Genomic DNA, 12,509 nt, shown 5'->3' with positions numbered 1-12,509 from the left:
ATTGCTTTAGGAGCCCAAATCCTATGGCCAGTCAGGCAAACAATTATGTTATGTTGTTGCTGATCAACAATCGGAGTTGTTATATAGAAAAAATTAAAGAAATATGGGTTGATGAGTGTCATTGCTAACTACTAAGCTAAAGTAACCAGCAGATCTAAATAACCTGTCAAACTGTGGGATTAGCAAGACAGTCGCTAATAGAAGCCCTTGGCTCGGGTATCGTCGGACCACGGGGCATACTGGGTATGTATTTAACTGTCACTGTTCTAGCCCCGTATATCTCATATATAATCTTTATTATGATGGTGTATGTTGTCCTGCACTACTGCCCCGGGTGTAACATACACACAGATCCAAAAACAAATTGATACAGTGTGTTCCCATATCAGTTTTTCTTTCTTCTTAGTGCAACTAAGTCTAATTTCTGCTGTTCAGTCTGAGAACAGAATATCTTGACCATCCTCCACATCAGCACTGCAGATCTTTGTTACTGGCACCAAAGAACTGGCAATCAAATCAAGGGGCACACTTATATAAGGATTTCACAACAGCCAGTGAGGTAGGAAAAGACGAAGAGAAAGCGATTTATCTTATTGTCTTTTGAATTTTAGGAACTGATAGAGTTGACAGGTTAACCACAAAAGAATTGCGAAGAGAGGGAAAAGAGAGTTTTATAGCAATAAATAGAAGCAGCATCCCTTCACAAGCTATTAGAAATCATGTCTGAAGATAACATTTTTCCTCATACATAAAATTAAGCCACATACATGCATACATACATGTGTGTGCCCATGCATACACACACACACACACACACACACACACACACACATACACACACACAAGTTTAAGTCCACAAAGTCAAGATGAACCATCTACTCTATCAGAACTTGGAGATTCAAACCTTTCAGTCAGTGATTCTATCACATTTAGCTGTTCTGGTTTCACTTCATACGAGTCTATAAAAGAATGATTCATGCATGATTGTGTAATTCCTCAACAGAATGGCTTGTGTTAGAGAGTATTGGATGGACAGAATCCAGGAGCAGGTGGATAGATGCTCTTTTGACTAACAAATGTGGTTGTTTGCCTCGAGGTCATCCTGCTTTCAAGCTTTACGTTAAAAAAAAAGGAAGAGTCACGTCACACCAATCATCCAGGCTGAAGTCCTTGTTTGTTTGTCTAGTGTTTGCTTTTGTAACTAAACCTCCAATCAGTTTTTTAAAAGTGTTTTTAAAAAAGCCATTATCAGATAAATAACAAAGAAAATGGGAAATTATCACTAATACTGTGGAACAAATAGATTATTTTTACACACAAAGAGCTGAAAACTTAACATAGCAAGTAAAAGAAAACGGTAAGTAAAATAATTTGTAACTGACTGATTTTAGGTCATCGAAAATACTTTTTAAAGATTTTTTTAAAATTGGACTCAATATATTTATATATATTTATGTATTCATATACAAATTCAGTTAGCTTGTTAGGGATATTTGTTGCTACTTTAAACCCATTTGATGCTCTTTTGACATGAGTTGTGTGAAACCTTTGACACACTACAGCATCAATACCACATGATTTGTTTGTTTTTTTTGCAAATAAAGCTTTTGAACAGATGCACACGTACACAGAGGCACACAGAAACACATCATCCATATCTTCCACACATACAAAAGAACAAAAACAAATCTAGATTCAGGCACGTGGGTACTCACACTCGCTGTACTGCTGCAGCTGGGTAAACTCAGCTGGGCTCAAACATACCCAGCTCCCGTCTCCCATACTGCCTGAGGCCAGGGGCGAGGCTGTGTGTCTGAGAATGAGTCGGTCCACAAGTGCCACTAGGGGGACTGATGGTTATCCTTGGGTCAAGTTGTGTAACAAGACTGAGGCAAGAGGTTTTGGGACATCATCTCTGCCCCTCTACAAAAAGCACCTTACGAGCATGTGGGAGGTGAAAGAACGAAATAAGTGAAGCCACACGAGTAGAGGTTGAGGCTGGAAACTGGGGAGATGATAAATGTTGAGTTCAGAGGGGTTTAGCTGAAAGGTGTAGTTGAACTGAGGCTGGAGGTCGCTGCTTCCACGTCCTGAATATTGCTGAGGGGCTCCAGGTATTGAATTTGTCATATATATATTATGTATATGTATTTGTATTTTGTCATAAATGACAAAATACAAAAACAAAAGGATACAAAAATAAATAGATTTTAGTCTACTATGATATGGTTGAATGTGGTTCAGCTCCCAGCCGGCCTGTGGCAGTGAAGATAATGTCAAGTCTGATTTATGTCCACAAAGGCGACTGTCTGTCACAGTAACTAACTACTCCTCATGACTCGGAGATGGCACACGGCGTCTCAGCAGGTCTGCAGCAGAAAATACCCTCTCTGACCTGTAGAGAGAGAGAGAGAGAGAGAGAGAGAGAGAGAGAGAGAGGCAAACACAAGAATAAGGTAGAGGAGGGAAGAGAGAAACATAAATTGAGGTGATCATCAGCATTGTCTGGCCTGTTTATAAAATATAAAATGTATGAATAGCTGTATAGTCGAAAAGGAAAAATCAGTAAAGTCTCAAAGTCATTTAATAGACCGACATGGTAGGGAGGGGAGGTTTACGGAGGAAGAGGAAGGAGGGTGAGCGGCTACAAGGATGACAGCAAAGTACGAACAAAAGGAGATTTATAGCAGAAAGTGAGGTGAAGAGTGTTGAAGCATCTGAACACTGAGGATCAGGGAAAACGGCTAACTGAAGGAAATGCTGGTTCTTCTTCTTTTTTCTTTCTCAGATAGCATACAAAAGTGGGCCACTTGAAGCAAAGATGCGGCACTGCTGGCCTTCTTCTGGCCCAGACAAAATGGATGTGAGCCCGAAACGGCCCACATGTGAAATAGCAAATATGGCCCAAATATCCCAAATCAAATGTGGGCCTTTTTTGGTAAAGATACAGTGTTCTCAGGTATGTGTATTCTGGATGTGGACCAGTTCTGGTTTATCTGGTTTGTTCTTGGTTGATATACGGCTTGCTTGTGGCCCAGATCTGGGAAACAAGAGTGGACCGCCCAAGTGCCATCATTCAACACGCTATGTGGGCCGACGAAAGTGCTGCAAGTGTCGGGTGTGGCTCGGATCTGGCCTGCAGCAATTTTGCTATCTGGGTTATGTCTAAACACATTTCACTCCTACAGCTGATAGAGACTTGAAACTGAAACTACAGATAAAACTGGAATGAACCACACAGAGGGCATCCTCACCAAAACAACATCTTAATTCAGGGAACATGTGCTTTTTGTCCAGAACATCTCACTTCTCAGGTAAAGGATATTTTCCACTATCATTTTTCCACTGAAGCTGCTCCTCAGTGGTAAAAATCTACACTTTATTATAAGAAATATCAGTTATATTGTAGAACAGGTGAAGCAGCTGAGATGTCTAAGAATTCTGTCCAACAAGTCCTCATGACAAAACAGTTCATTTATCATTGTACTAAATGTTATTGCTCTACTGTGTCAGGTTGAGCAAGACTGCAGGCAAACTTGAGTGCACAGATCAGGAATGTTGAGAAAAGACAAATGAGAAAATCTGAGTTTAGAGGTTATTATTGTGCCCTTATGTGGATAATGTCAAACACACAATAGAGTTTTGTTTGCTCAAATTCAATTATTCTTTGGGTAATCAAAATAAATTATGTGCTTGCAAAAAAGAAAATTTTTCTGTGCTCAAAATGTCCCATTTGACCCACCGCCCATTTTGCCCTCAAAAATGAGACACACATATAATACCATTAATTTCATGGCAGTAGGTATTTTCCGCAGCAGATATTTAGGTATGTCTGGCAAAGGTGTAACTAATCACATTATTATCAATTGCTGGACTTGAGTTTGCTGCAGTATGTCAGTTCCAGAGCCCTGGTTATGGTATGCCGGTTCACTGGGATGGCTTACTGAGACATTTAAGTGAAACAGAGCTATCATTGATGTTGTAAGTTGCACCTGTGCTTTTCTGATAAATGTTATGCTTCATAAAGACACTTTATACATTCAATCAGCCGCTGACTGATTGACTGCCAACAGGCTTTGATGGAAAGGTATAAAAATAAAATTGGGTCATATAGTGTGTTGCCTCCAGTAAGAATTCATACTTGCACATTTTGTGTAAATTGGAGATGAGAGGACTTTTGACTGATGCCCAAGTACACATAGTTCCAAGAGAAGAGATGAAAGCATGGGTGACTAAGTCAAATTCACCAAGGGAATAACAAAAATGTATTTTTAGAAATGGTCCTCCACTGAAAGAAGTGAGGTTGAATAACGTTTTTTTTACTCTTCAAAGCATAAATCAACATAAAATATTACGATTCTGAGCTACTGCTTTACATATGAGCCACTTCACTGGAGTGAGGTGGGATAACATGAACTATTTGGATTTATTCAGTTATAGAGATTACACTATTGGGTATAATGTTTGGGTCTATGGATCATTGGCAATAGATAACAGGTATGTTTGATTAATAATCTGTCAAGTGACTGTGGTTTTTCAAGGTAATATGATGTTTGCTTCTAAGGAGAAATTATTATGTTGATATTAAATTAATTGTAATATTGAAATTAAATATTATATAATTCTGTATAACACTCAGCTTTTAAAGAATAATTTGGTGTTTATTTTTCTTATTGTAAACAAATCCAATGAAAAGACCAAAACCAACAATGTTTTGGGCTGTCTCTGAATACTCTCTGACTTCCCTGTCCTGTTTGTTGCTGTTCTGCCAACATCAGCTGGTTTCAACTGAACATTATGTTGCCAGTAGAAAACCCTGCTGTCACAGTTCTGTAGCAGTTTAACTTGACATTGTTACATCCACTGTTTTGTCAGATCTGTGACAAAAAAATATTCTCTAAATGTCCTTATTGGACCATTATCTCTACATGCTCCATTTGTTATTTTGTGACTGTAAATGTGTTATCTATGTTATTTCTAACCAATATAGTTGTTGTGAGGCTATTTGTTTTGAGTACAATGGTTGGGGTGTCTGTTTAACATGTTTGTTTTTTTTAATGTATTGGTAAAAATTAGTTATTAAAATAAAGGTCTTTCGAAAAATATCAGAAATATCAGGCTCAGTGTGACCTATGATAGAAAGTCACATTATTGCTTTATGAAAGATTGGATTTGCTGTATCAAAATAAGGACTGCAGGCACCAAGTGCATGGCAGAGTGGTATATAATCAAAATAATTTAACACTAGGGGGCACAATCATGAAATCAAAGAATTTAAAATATAAATTTCTCCCTTTTGGTTTCAGATTTTTTCTCGGGGAACGCATGACAATTTATTTACAGAGCAGATTTGTAGCAGACAAGAAAAAGGCAATTTAATTTCAATTGGACTTTAAATGACTGTTGCGCTAACTGTTATGTATCTCACTTTTTTACTTTTATTCTATGTATATCTTTACTTTAAGTGCTGTCTTGCACTTCCATGGAAGTAGCTGTTACTCCCTAATTCTTTCACTTGTGATGTTCCTGATATTAAGGAACAATAAAACTAATTTGACAGTGAGGCTTATGAATCCAGTTTTCTTGTTACTACATGTATTAAATATTTTGCGTGTAAATAAAATTAATATTTGTGTGTAAATGTATTTTACAATACATCTGTTTTATTTTTTGTTTATTGGAGTCAGTTCTGTTTATTTTGACTTCATTTTCTTCAGTTTTATTTTTTTAAATGTGACATTATAACATCTTCTAGCGACATCTACTGACTTTACAATGAAAATAGTTGCCAACACTGGTTGGAGGGTATATGCCAAAGAGTAGAGGAAAAAGAGGGGAGAGTGGCTTGCTGCTGATAGTGAAGAACTTGTTGAGACTGTGATGGACAATGAATGATAACTCATCCCTGAAGCACTTTGGTTTAGTTTCTGTCATAGCCTTTAGCCATAAGGGTTAGTGGTGATTAATTCCCCTATGGGCCTGACAACAACAGTAGTATGTGCCATGACAGTTGACAATAAGAACTAGAAATACCACTTCGTGGTTGTATGCCTCCACCAACCAGTCAAGTTGCAGTTTGCGTCCATGTCTGTCCAGACTCATATAGTATTTGTAGTGAAAACTTTGGTGGAATTTAATAAAAATCACCACAGTTTCAAGGTGGACACCCAAGATTAGTGTCAGCAATTCAGTATCCGACCAAATGATAAATGGTCACAATCTCCCCCTCTGTTCCTGTATGGTGTTGAATAATGGCCAGAAAAGTGTTTTTGTAGAACATTATGATGTCACAGTGAAGTTGACCTTTGACCTTTTGGATAAAAAATGTCATCACTTCATCATTTTATCCTATTGTGTTAAACTTTGTCACAATTAGCATATGAATTCTTGAGTTATGGCCAAAAACGTGTTTTGTGAGGTCACAGTGTCCTTGATCTTTGACCTTTGACCACCAAATTCTAATCAGTTCATCCTTGAGTCTGAGTGTCAGATGTAATGAAATTCCCTACAGACCTTCCTGAGATATCCTGTTCATGAGAATGGGACCGACGTGAGGTCACAGTAACCTTTGACCTTTGACCACCAAAATCCAATCAATTCATCCTTGAGCCCAAGTGGACATTTGTGCCAAATTTGAAGAAAATTCTTCCTGAGATATCACATTCACAAGAATGGGATGGAGGGATGGACAACCCGAAAACATAATGCCTCCGGCCACAGATATCGCTGGTGCAGAGGCATAAAAATACAGAATATCTCCACCTTTTCATCAGCCACTTATAAAAGTGAAGCTGTGTTCTTACTTTACCACTTAATATGCCTCCAGTTCCCTCTGTCAGCTGCTTTCTTCACTCCTGGACTACATGGAAGACAGCCCATGGCATACTCACAGGCTGCACATATTTAGTAATGTTACTAACACAGGGAAAGGAACAAAGGGAATATCTATATGTATTTACTGTGAGAGCGTGACAGAGAAACAGAGAGAGAAGCACGTGCCAATCAAGCGTACGGGGCCTCCCCTCTGTGCAGAGAGGGATTCTGTTTTGCTCACAAGGTTGCCCGGCAACTATGACGTCACTGCAGTGCACACAAAGAGAGGCACCATGACAGAGATAGACAGGGGGAGATACAGGAAGAGAGAGATCACCACAGCTACTATGGATAGATGTAACTACGTGATAAGCATACATTGTGTGCATATTTCCTCACTACGTGTTTGTCTTGAAGATGCTTTTAACACAAACCACATACACTTAGGACTGTATTTTATTGACTGTGCTCCTGATAAACCTTTGCCTGTTAAACCACAGAAAAACAGTTCCATTTCTTAAAGCAATAGTTTAATAATATATTTAATAGACTTATTCGCTCTCTGGTGGAGAGTTAAATAAGAAGATTGTAGCTGGTTAGCTTATCTTCGCATAAAGACTGGAAACAGGGGGAAACATCTAGCTTGGCTCTGTCTGAAAATAAAATCTGTAACCATAATCTCTAAACACATTACATCTTGTATGTTTAAACTGGACAATATAACTAAGTATGTAAGAACAACAGTTCACTAGTATGGGGAGGAGGGGGTTGCAACGAATGAAGTCTCCAGTTAAGTTACCACCCTCGGCCAAGGAATCGAGACTTCTTCGAATCTGCTGCTTGAGTGCTGTGGTTTTAACAAGCGTCACTGACACACAGAGCCTCTCTGTGTTACGAAAAGAAAAGAGACAGAGGAATAGAAAAGGGTTATTTACACCTCCAAAGCACATTACGTTCATTACAGCACGCATTCATTCTGTGTGCCTGAAAAAGCAGTGGCTAATTAGTGAATTGGGTGTAGGAAGACATTGTTCCAAAGAAAGGGAGTCAGGTATTGGCACAACACCGAAATAATGAACAAGGTCACCTTTGAATGTATATACGCATATGTGTGTTAGTGCATATTGGCATATGTGACTGGTGTCACACTTTTATGATCATTATAACTATCATCATTATACTAATGATAACATCTGTTGGGGACTTGACAAAGATCCTACTTGGATCGAAACGTTGTCTGTTTGATTACATTTTGGAGGAGGATGAGGAGGAAAGCACAGTGAAGGATCTGTCAGCTACTCCTACAGTACAAATATGTGATTTAAATGGTTTACAGGTTGTTATGTGATTTATAGTGCTAAAAGATTTTTCTACCAAAATATTAGAGCTGTCCAATGCAACCCAATGATGTTTTTTTTAATCTTTCCAACTGTGTTTAATTTATCATTGGGTGAATTATGCTGTGACAGTTCCATAAAACAAGTATGTAATTGTCACATACCTGTATGATATATTTTCTACTGTAATTGGACCTACCCAACAGGAATAAAACAAACGAGTCCTCCTAACTAAAGGACAAAATATTTTGCATGTTGCCACTGTCCCAAATGACCTTTCAATCAATGCTGAGCCATGTGTGAGCCCTTTGAGCATGAACTAACATTGAAATACTTAGAGTCTGGACTATATATTAGTAATTAATATTAGTTAGTATATATTTTAATTTTTTGGTATTTTTGATATCACCAGGACACTATCATGTGTGAGTAGCTTCCAAGTGCACTTGACCCTTTTTTATAAATAATTAACATGACCATTTTCTGATGAGCACCTCTATGATTAAGATTTGGTTATGTTTAGGCCCAAAAAGCTTTGGGAAACACTGGGTTCAAATGAAATGGACTGAATATTTACTAGAAACAACTTAGTTATCCAAACTATCTACATACCAACCTTCTCCCCAAGAGGTTTTGTAGCGGTGAACCCACTTCTGCCTTTGCTGCTAACACAAATAAATTTCAAAATCCTTGTCAGGCCAATGTAAACATAGCTTGTTCTCAGTAAAAAAAAAAAAAAGAAAAAAATGCAGATGAGAAATATGTAAGCATCACTCAATCCCTATCATTTAACCTAAGGTAGAAGGAAGCTGAAGATTTTCACTACAGTTTATTGTCATTACTATTCCATCCAATCCAACACACAGCTCCAGTCTGCTGCTGTTGCGTCTGCACATCCACCACCAAGATTTATTCCAAGGCACAAAGCACGTGGAGAGCGCAGCACTGCCAAATTAGGATACTGATAATGATACACTTATATAGATAAACAGAAACAGGAGCCTGGCATAATTATGTTCACAGAGGAAGAGTTGGAGAGGAGTCTGACGGAGGAAAAAAAGCAGAGGGCTGATGGAGAGTCAGTCCAGTCATCAGAATTGCAAGAGTCTACCTTAAAGTTGGCAGTGCACTTTTGCTGAAGGAAAAATGCCATACAGGATGCTTCTAACTGACATTCCCCCATCAAGTGTTAAGCAGGATGCTGTGGGCTAGGCAGGCCTTCTCTACAGGAAGAGTGTGCAGAAGCTCTGATAGTAGCAGCGAAGCTCTCAACACACTTGTTCACCAGCAAAGCGCTTTTACTGTCAGTGCATACGTGCCTGCTGCAGGAAACCATAGGACTGTGTGACCATATGATTAAATGGATTCTGACAGAAGCTTTTCTGTGTCAAACAGTCATTTACAGCACAGAGATAATCTTCATGATGCAAGCACTTGCTATATATAGATACCCCGCTATAACTGGGTCCGTAGCTTACACAGCAACTCCAGAAACCTTAAATTCAAGCCCCAATTCACACCTGTGTTGAGTGGTAAAACTGTATTGACACCATTTTGATTGTGTGTTTATTTCAAACATGTAACAAATAAAAAAATATAAAAACAAAACAAGAATAAGGAATAAATTGAACAGTAAACGTACAGCAAACTCTCATTAAACAAAGTCTCATAAACATAAACAAACAAGATAAATAAATATTCTATGTCCAAAAAGGAGTAGGAAGAAGTATACACCTATATGACCTCCATAACTCAAACAATTAACTCCATATTGATCATATATACAACTCACAAACAACTACCCCAATGATGTCATATGCAACACAAATATCCACCCAGTGTCAATCAGATATAACTTAGAAAATGACCTCAATGTTCATCCTACCAACCCTTCCTCATCACTACACCTCTTAAAAATTATTTTTTTGTACATCTTCTTGAATTGATCTATTTTTGGACTTTGTTTAAATTTACCCCGCAAATTGACATACACATCCTCTTCAGAGTGGAATGAACACAATGTTTTTTTAAGTTAAACTTTCCTCTTAAGTTATAACCCCCCTCTATGTCTAAGAACATTTTTTGCATGTTACCTGGAAGTAAATTGTTTCTTGCTTTATACATTAATTGTACAGTCTTAAATTCTATCAGTCCATGAATTTCAAAGCATGTGAAAAACAGCATGTTGGTATGTTCAAGATGTTCTACATTGTTAACTATCCTTGTGGCTCTTTTTTGTCAGTTGTGTAGAGTGTAAGTTGTTTTTGTACGTGTTAGTCCACACCTCTACACAGTAATTCAGACACAGTAAAACAAGTGAACAACACAGAGTGTACAATGCTTTATGATCCAGAATGTGTCTTGTTTCTTCCAGAACTGCAACACTCCTTGCCAGCTTTGCTCGCACATATTTTATATGAGGTTTCCAGCAGATTTTGTGGTCTAATATCACACACAGAAATTTATTTCATATACTCTTTCTATGTTAACATTGTCTATCATCACTTGTACGTGAGTGTTTGTTTTACAATTTCCAAACAGCATAATCTTTGCTTTGTTCAAATTTAATGATATTTTGTTATGTCAAACCACATTAAATATTAGTGTCATCTGCAAATAAAACAATAACAGTATTTTTGATACATGCATATATCATTTATGTACAAAATGAACAATTGCGGGTCTAATATTGACCCCTGAAGGACTCCGCAAGTAATAGCCATGCATGTTGATTTATGCTCACCTATCTTTAAAAATGTTGACTGTTTCTTAAAAAGCTTCTCAACCATTTCAGCACAAGCCCTCTGATACCATACCTTTACAACTTGTCAAGTAATATATCATGATCAAAAAGTTTTTTTTAGATCTATAAATTCTCCATACTTTTTTTATCTATACAATAAGTAATTTCTTCTATTAATTCAATTAGCGCCAAAGATGTTGATCTGTTTGTTTTGAGTCCACATTGACTGTCAGTCAGGAAATTGTGCCTCTCCATGAAATTTTCTAACCTTTCAATAAAGAGTTTTTCAAGTATCTTTGGGAATTGTGAAAGTAAAGACCTGTAATTTGACCAGCCTGTAATTTGTAAAGTGTTGTCTATCTCCAGCTTTATATAATGGGATAACTTTTGAAATTTTCATTTTGCTTGGAAATTTACCAGTTTTGAAGGACAAGTTACAAATGTGAGTTCATGGTTTTGCAGTACCATCAATGATGTTCTTGACTATTGTCATATCAGTTTCAGTAGTTATTCAGTCCGTAAGTCAGTAGAACTTTTATTCTTACACTTGCTAACAGTATCAATGATTTCCTTTTCTTCTACAGCTCTCAGAAACATTGAAGGTGGATTTCTCTCCCCATAATCATTAACAGCCCTCTTTCTGTTGTTTCTGGGTCATTGATTTCTTCTGCTAATTTTGGTCCAACACTTATTGACACCACAAAATTTATTGACACTATCAACCATATAATCCATATTATTTATGGTCTTAACAAGTTGAAGGTTGAGTAAACTCAAATCCAGTGAAGTCAGAATATTAACTCCCACATACACTAATTGTCTCATGGGTATTAACAGGTTGAGTGTATATATCAATACACTCTCCAAGCACTCAACAGCTTCAAATGCTGCTCCCTGAATACTACACAAATACCTGCACACAGTGACAGGAAAGCATTACGTGCTCTGCATTTTCTCTATTTTATTGTCATCTGGACTTTCCCTGTTTAACACATAGTTTAACACAACAGTGTAATTAACATGCAGTGTAATCACACATGCAGAAACTTTTTGACAGCAGCGTCATGCCTGACTATAAAAGCTTTGCACACCTGCAGGAGCTTGTTGGCGCTTCAGGCTGGATTTGCATTTTCCTGTGACCTGTGTGTGTGTGTGTGTGTGTGTGTGTGTGTGTGTGTGTGTGTGTGTGTGTGTGTGATTGCGTGTGTCTGAAATCCACACTTTTGCCATCATAATCGCTCTCTGCTCATTCAGAGCTTTCCACAAAACAAGGAATTCAAACAGCTCAAGTGTGTGTGGGCTGAGGTTTTAATTATTTACCCTTGAGACCAAAAGAGGGCCAGTTATTTAGTATTAGTCACTGAAGCGCTTAAATCACCTGAATCCTAGGTTTCCTCTGCTTAGAACAATTAGCGCCAGTGATGGTTCTTTGTAATGGTCCAGGATGCTTAAGAAAATGCTCACAATGCTTGAGCAATAAAGCAAGGCTATTAAGACACTGATATGACTGACAAAATGCCATTACAACATTAAACCAATTACAATAGACTGTCAATCAGCCAAGCAAATGTTAAGAAAAATCCTATACACCGAACCCTCACACACCTAAAGTTACC

At 37.7% G+C, this 12,509-nt stretch overlaps 1 protein-coding gene across 1 annotated transcript in view; it reads right to left on the bottom strand.

Moving 5' to 3' along the window:
• LOC137193050 (diacylglycerol kinase beta-like) overlaps positions 1–12,509 on the bottom strand; it is a 115,917-nt gene that overhangs the window by 96,441 nt on the left and 6,967 nt on the right. Inside the window, exon 2 of the mRNA XM_067604226.1 lies at positions 1,716–2,395. Coding sequence (XP_067460327.1) covers positions 1,716–1,782 — 67 coding nt within the window. The 5' untranslated portion in view covers positions 1,783–2,395. The remainder of the gene's footprint in view (positions 1–1,715; positions 2,396–12,509) is intronic.

This window comes from Thunnus thynnus, chromosome 11 (assembly GCF_963924715.1).
Source record: "Thunnus thynnus chromosome 11, fThuThy2.1, whole genome shotgun sequence".
In the NCBI taxonomy this organism is placed as follows: domain Eukaryota; kingdom Metazoa; phylum Chordata; class Actinopteri; order Scombriformes; family Scombridae; genus Thunnus; species Thunnus thynnus.
The sequence above is the reverse complement of the archived record's forward strand: the minus strand, read 5'-3'. Positions and strand labels throughout refer to the sequence as shown.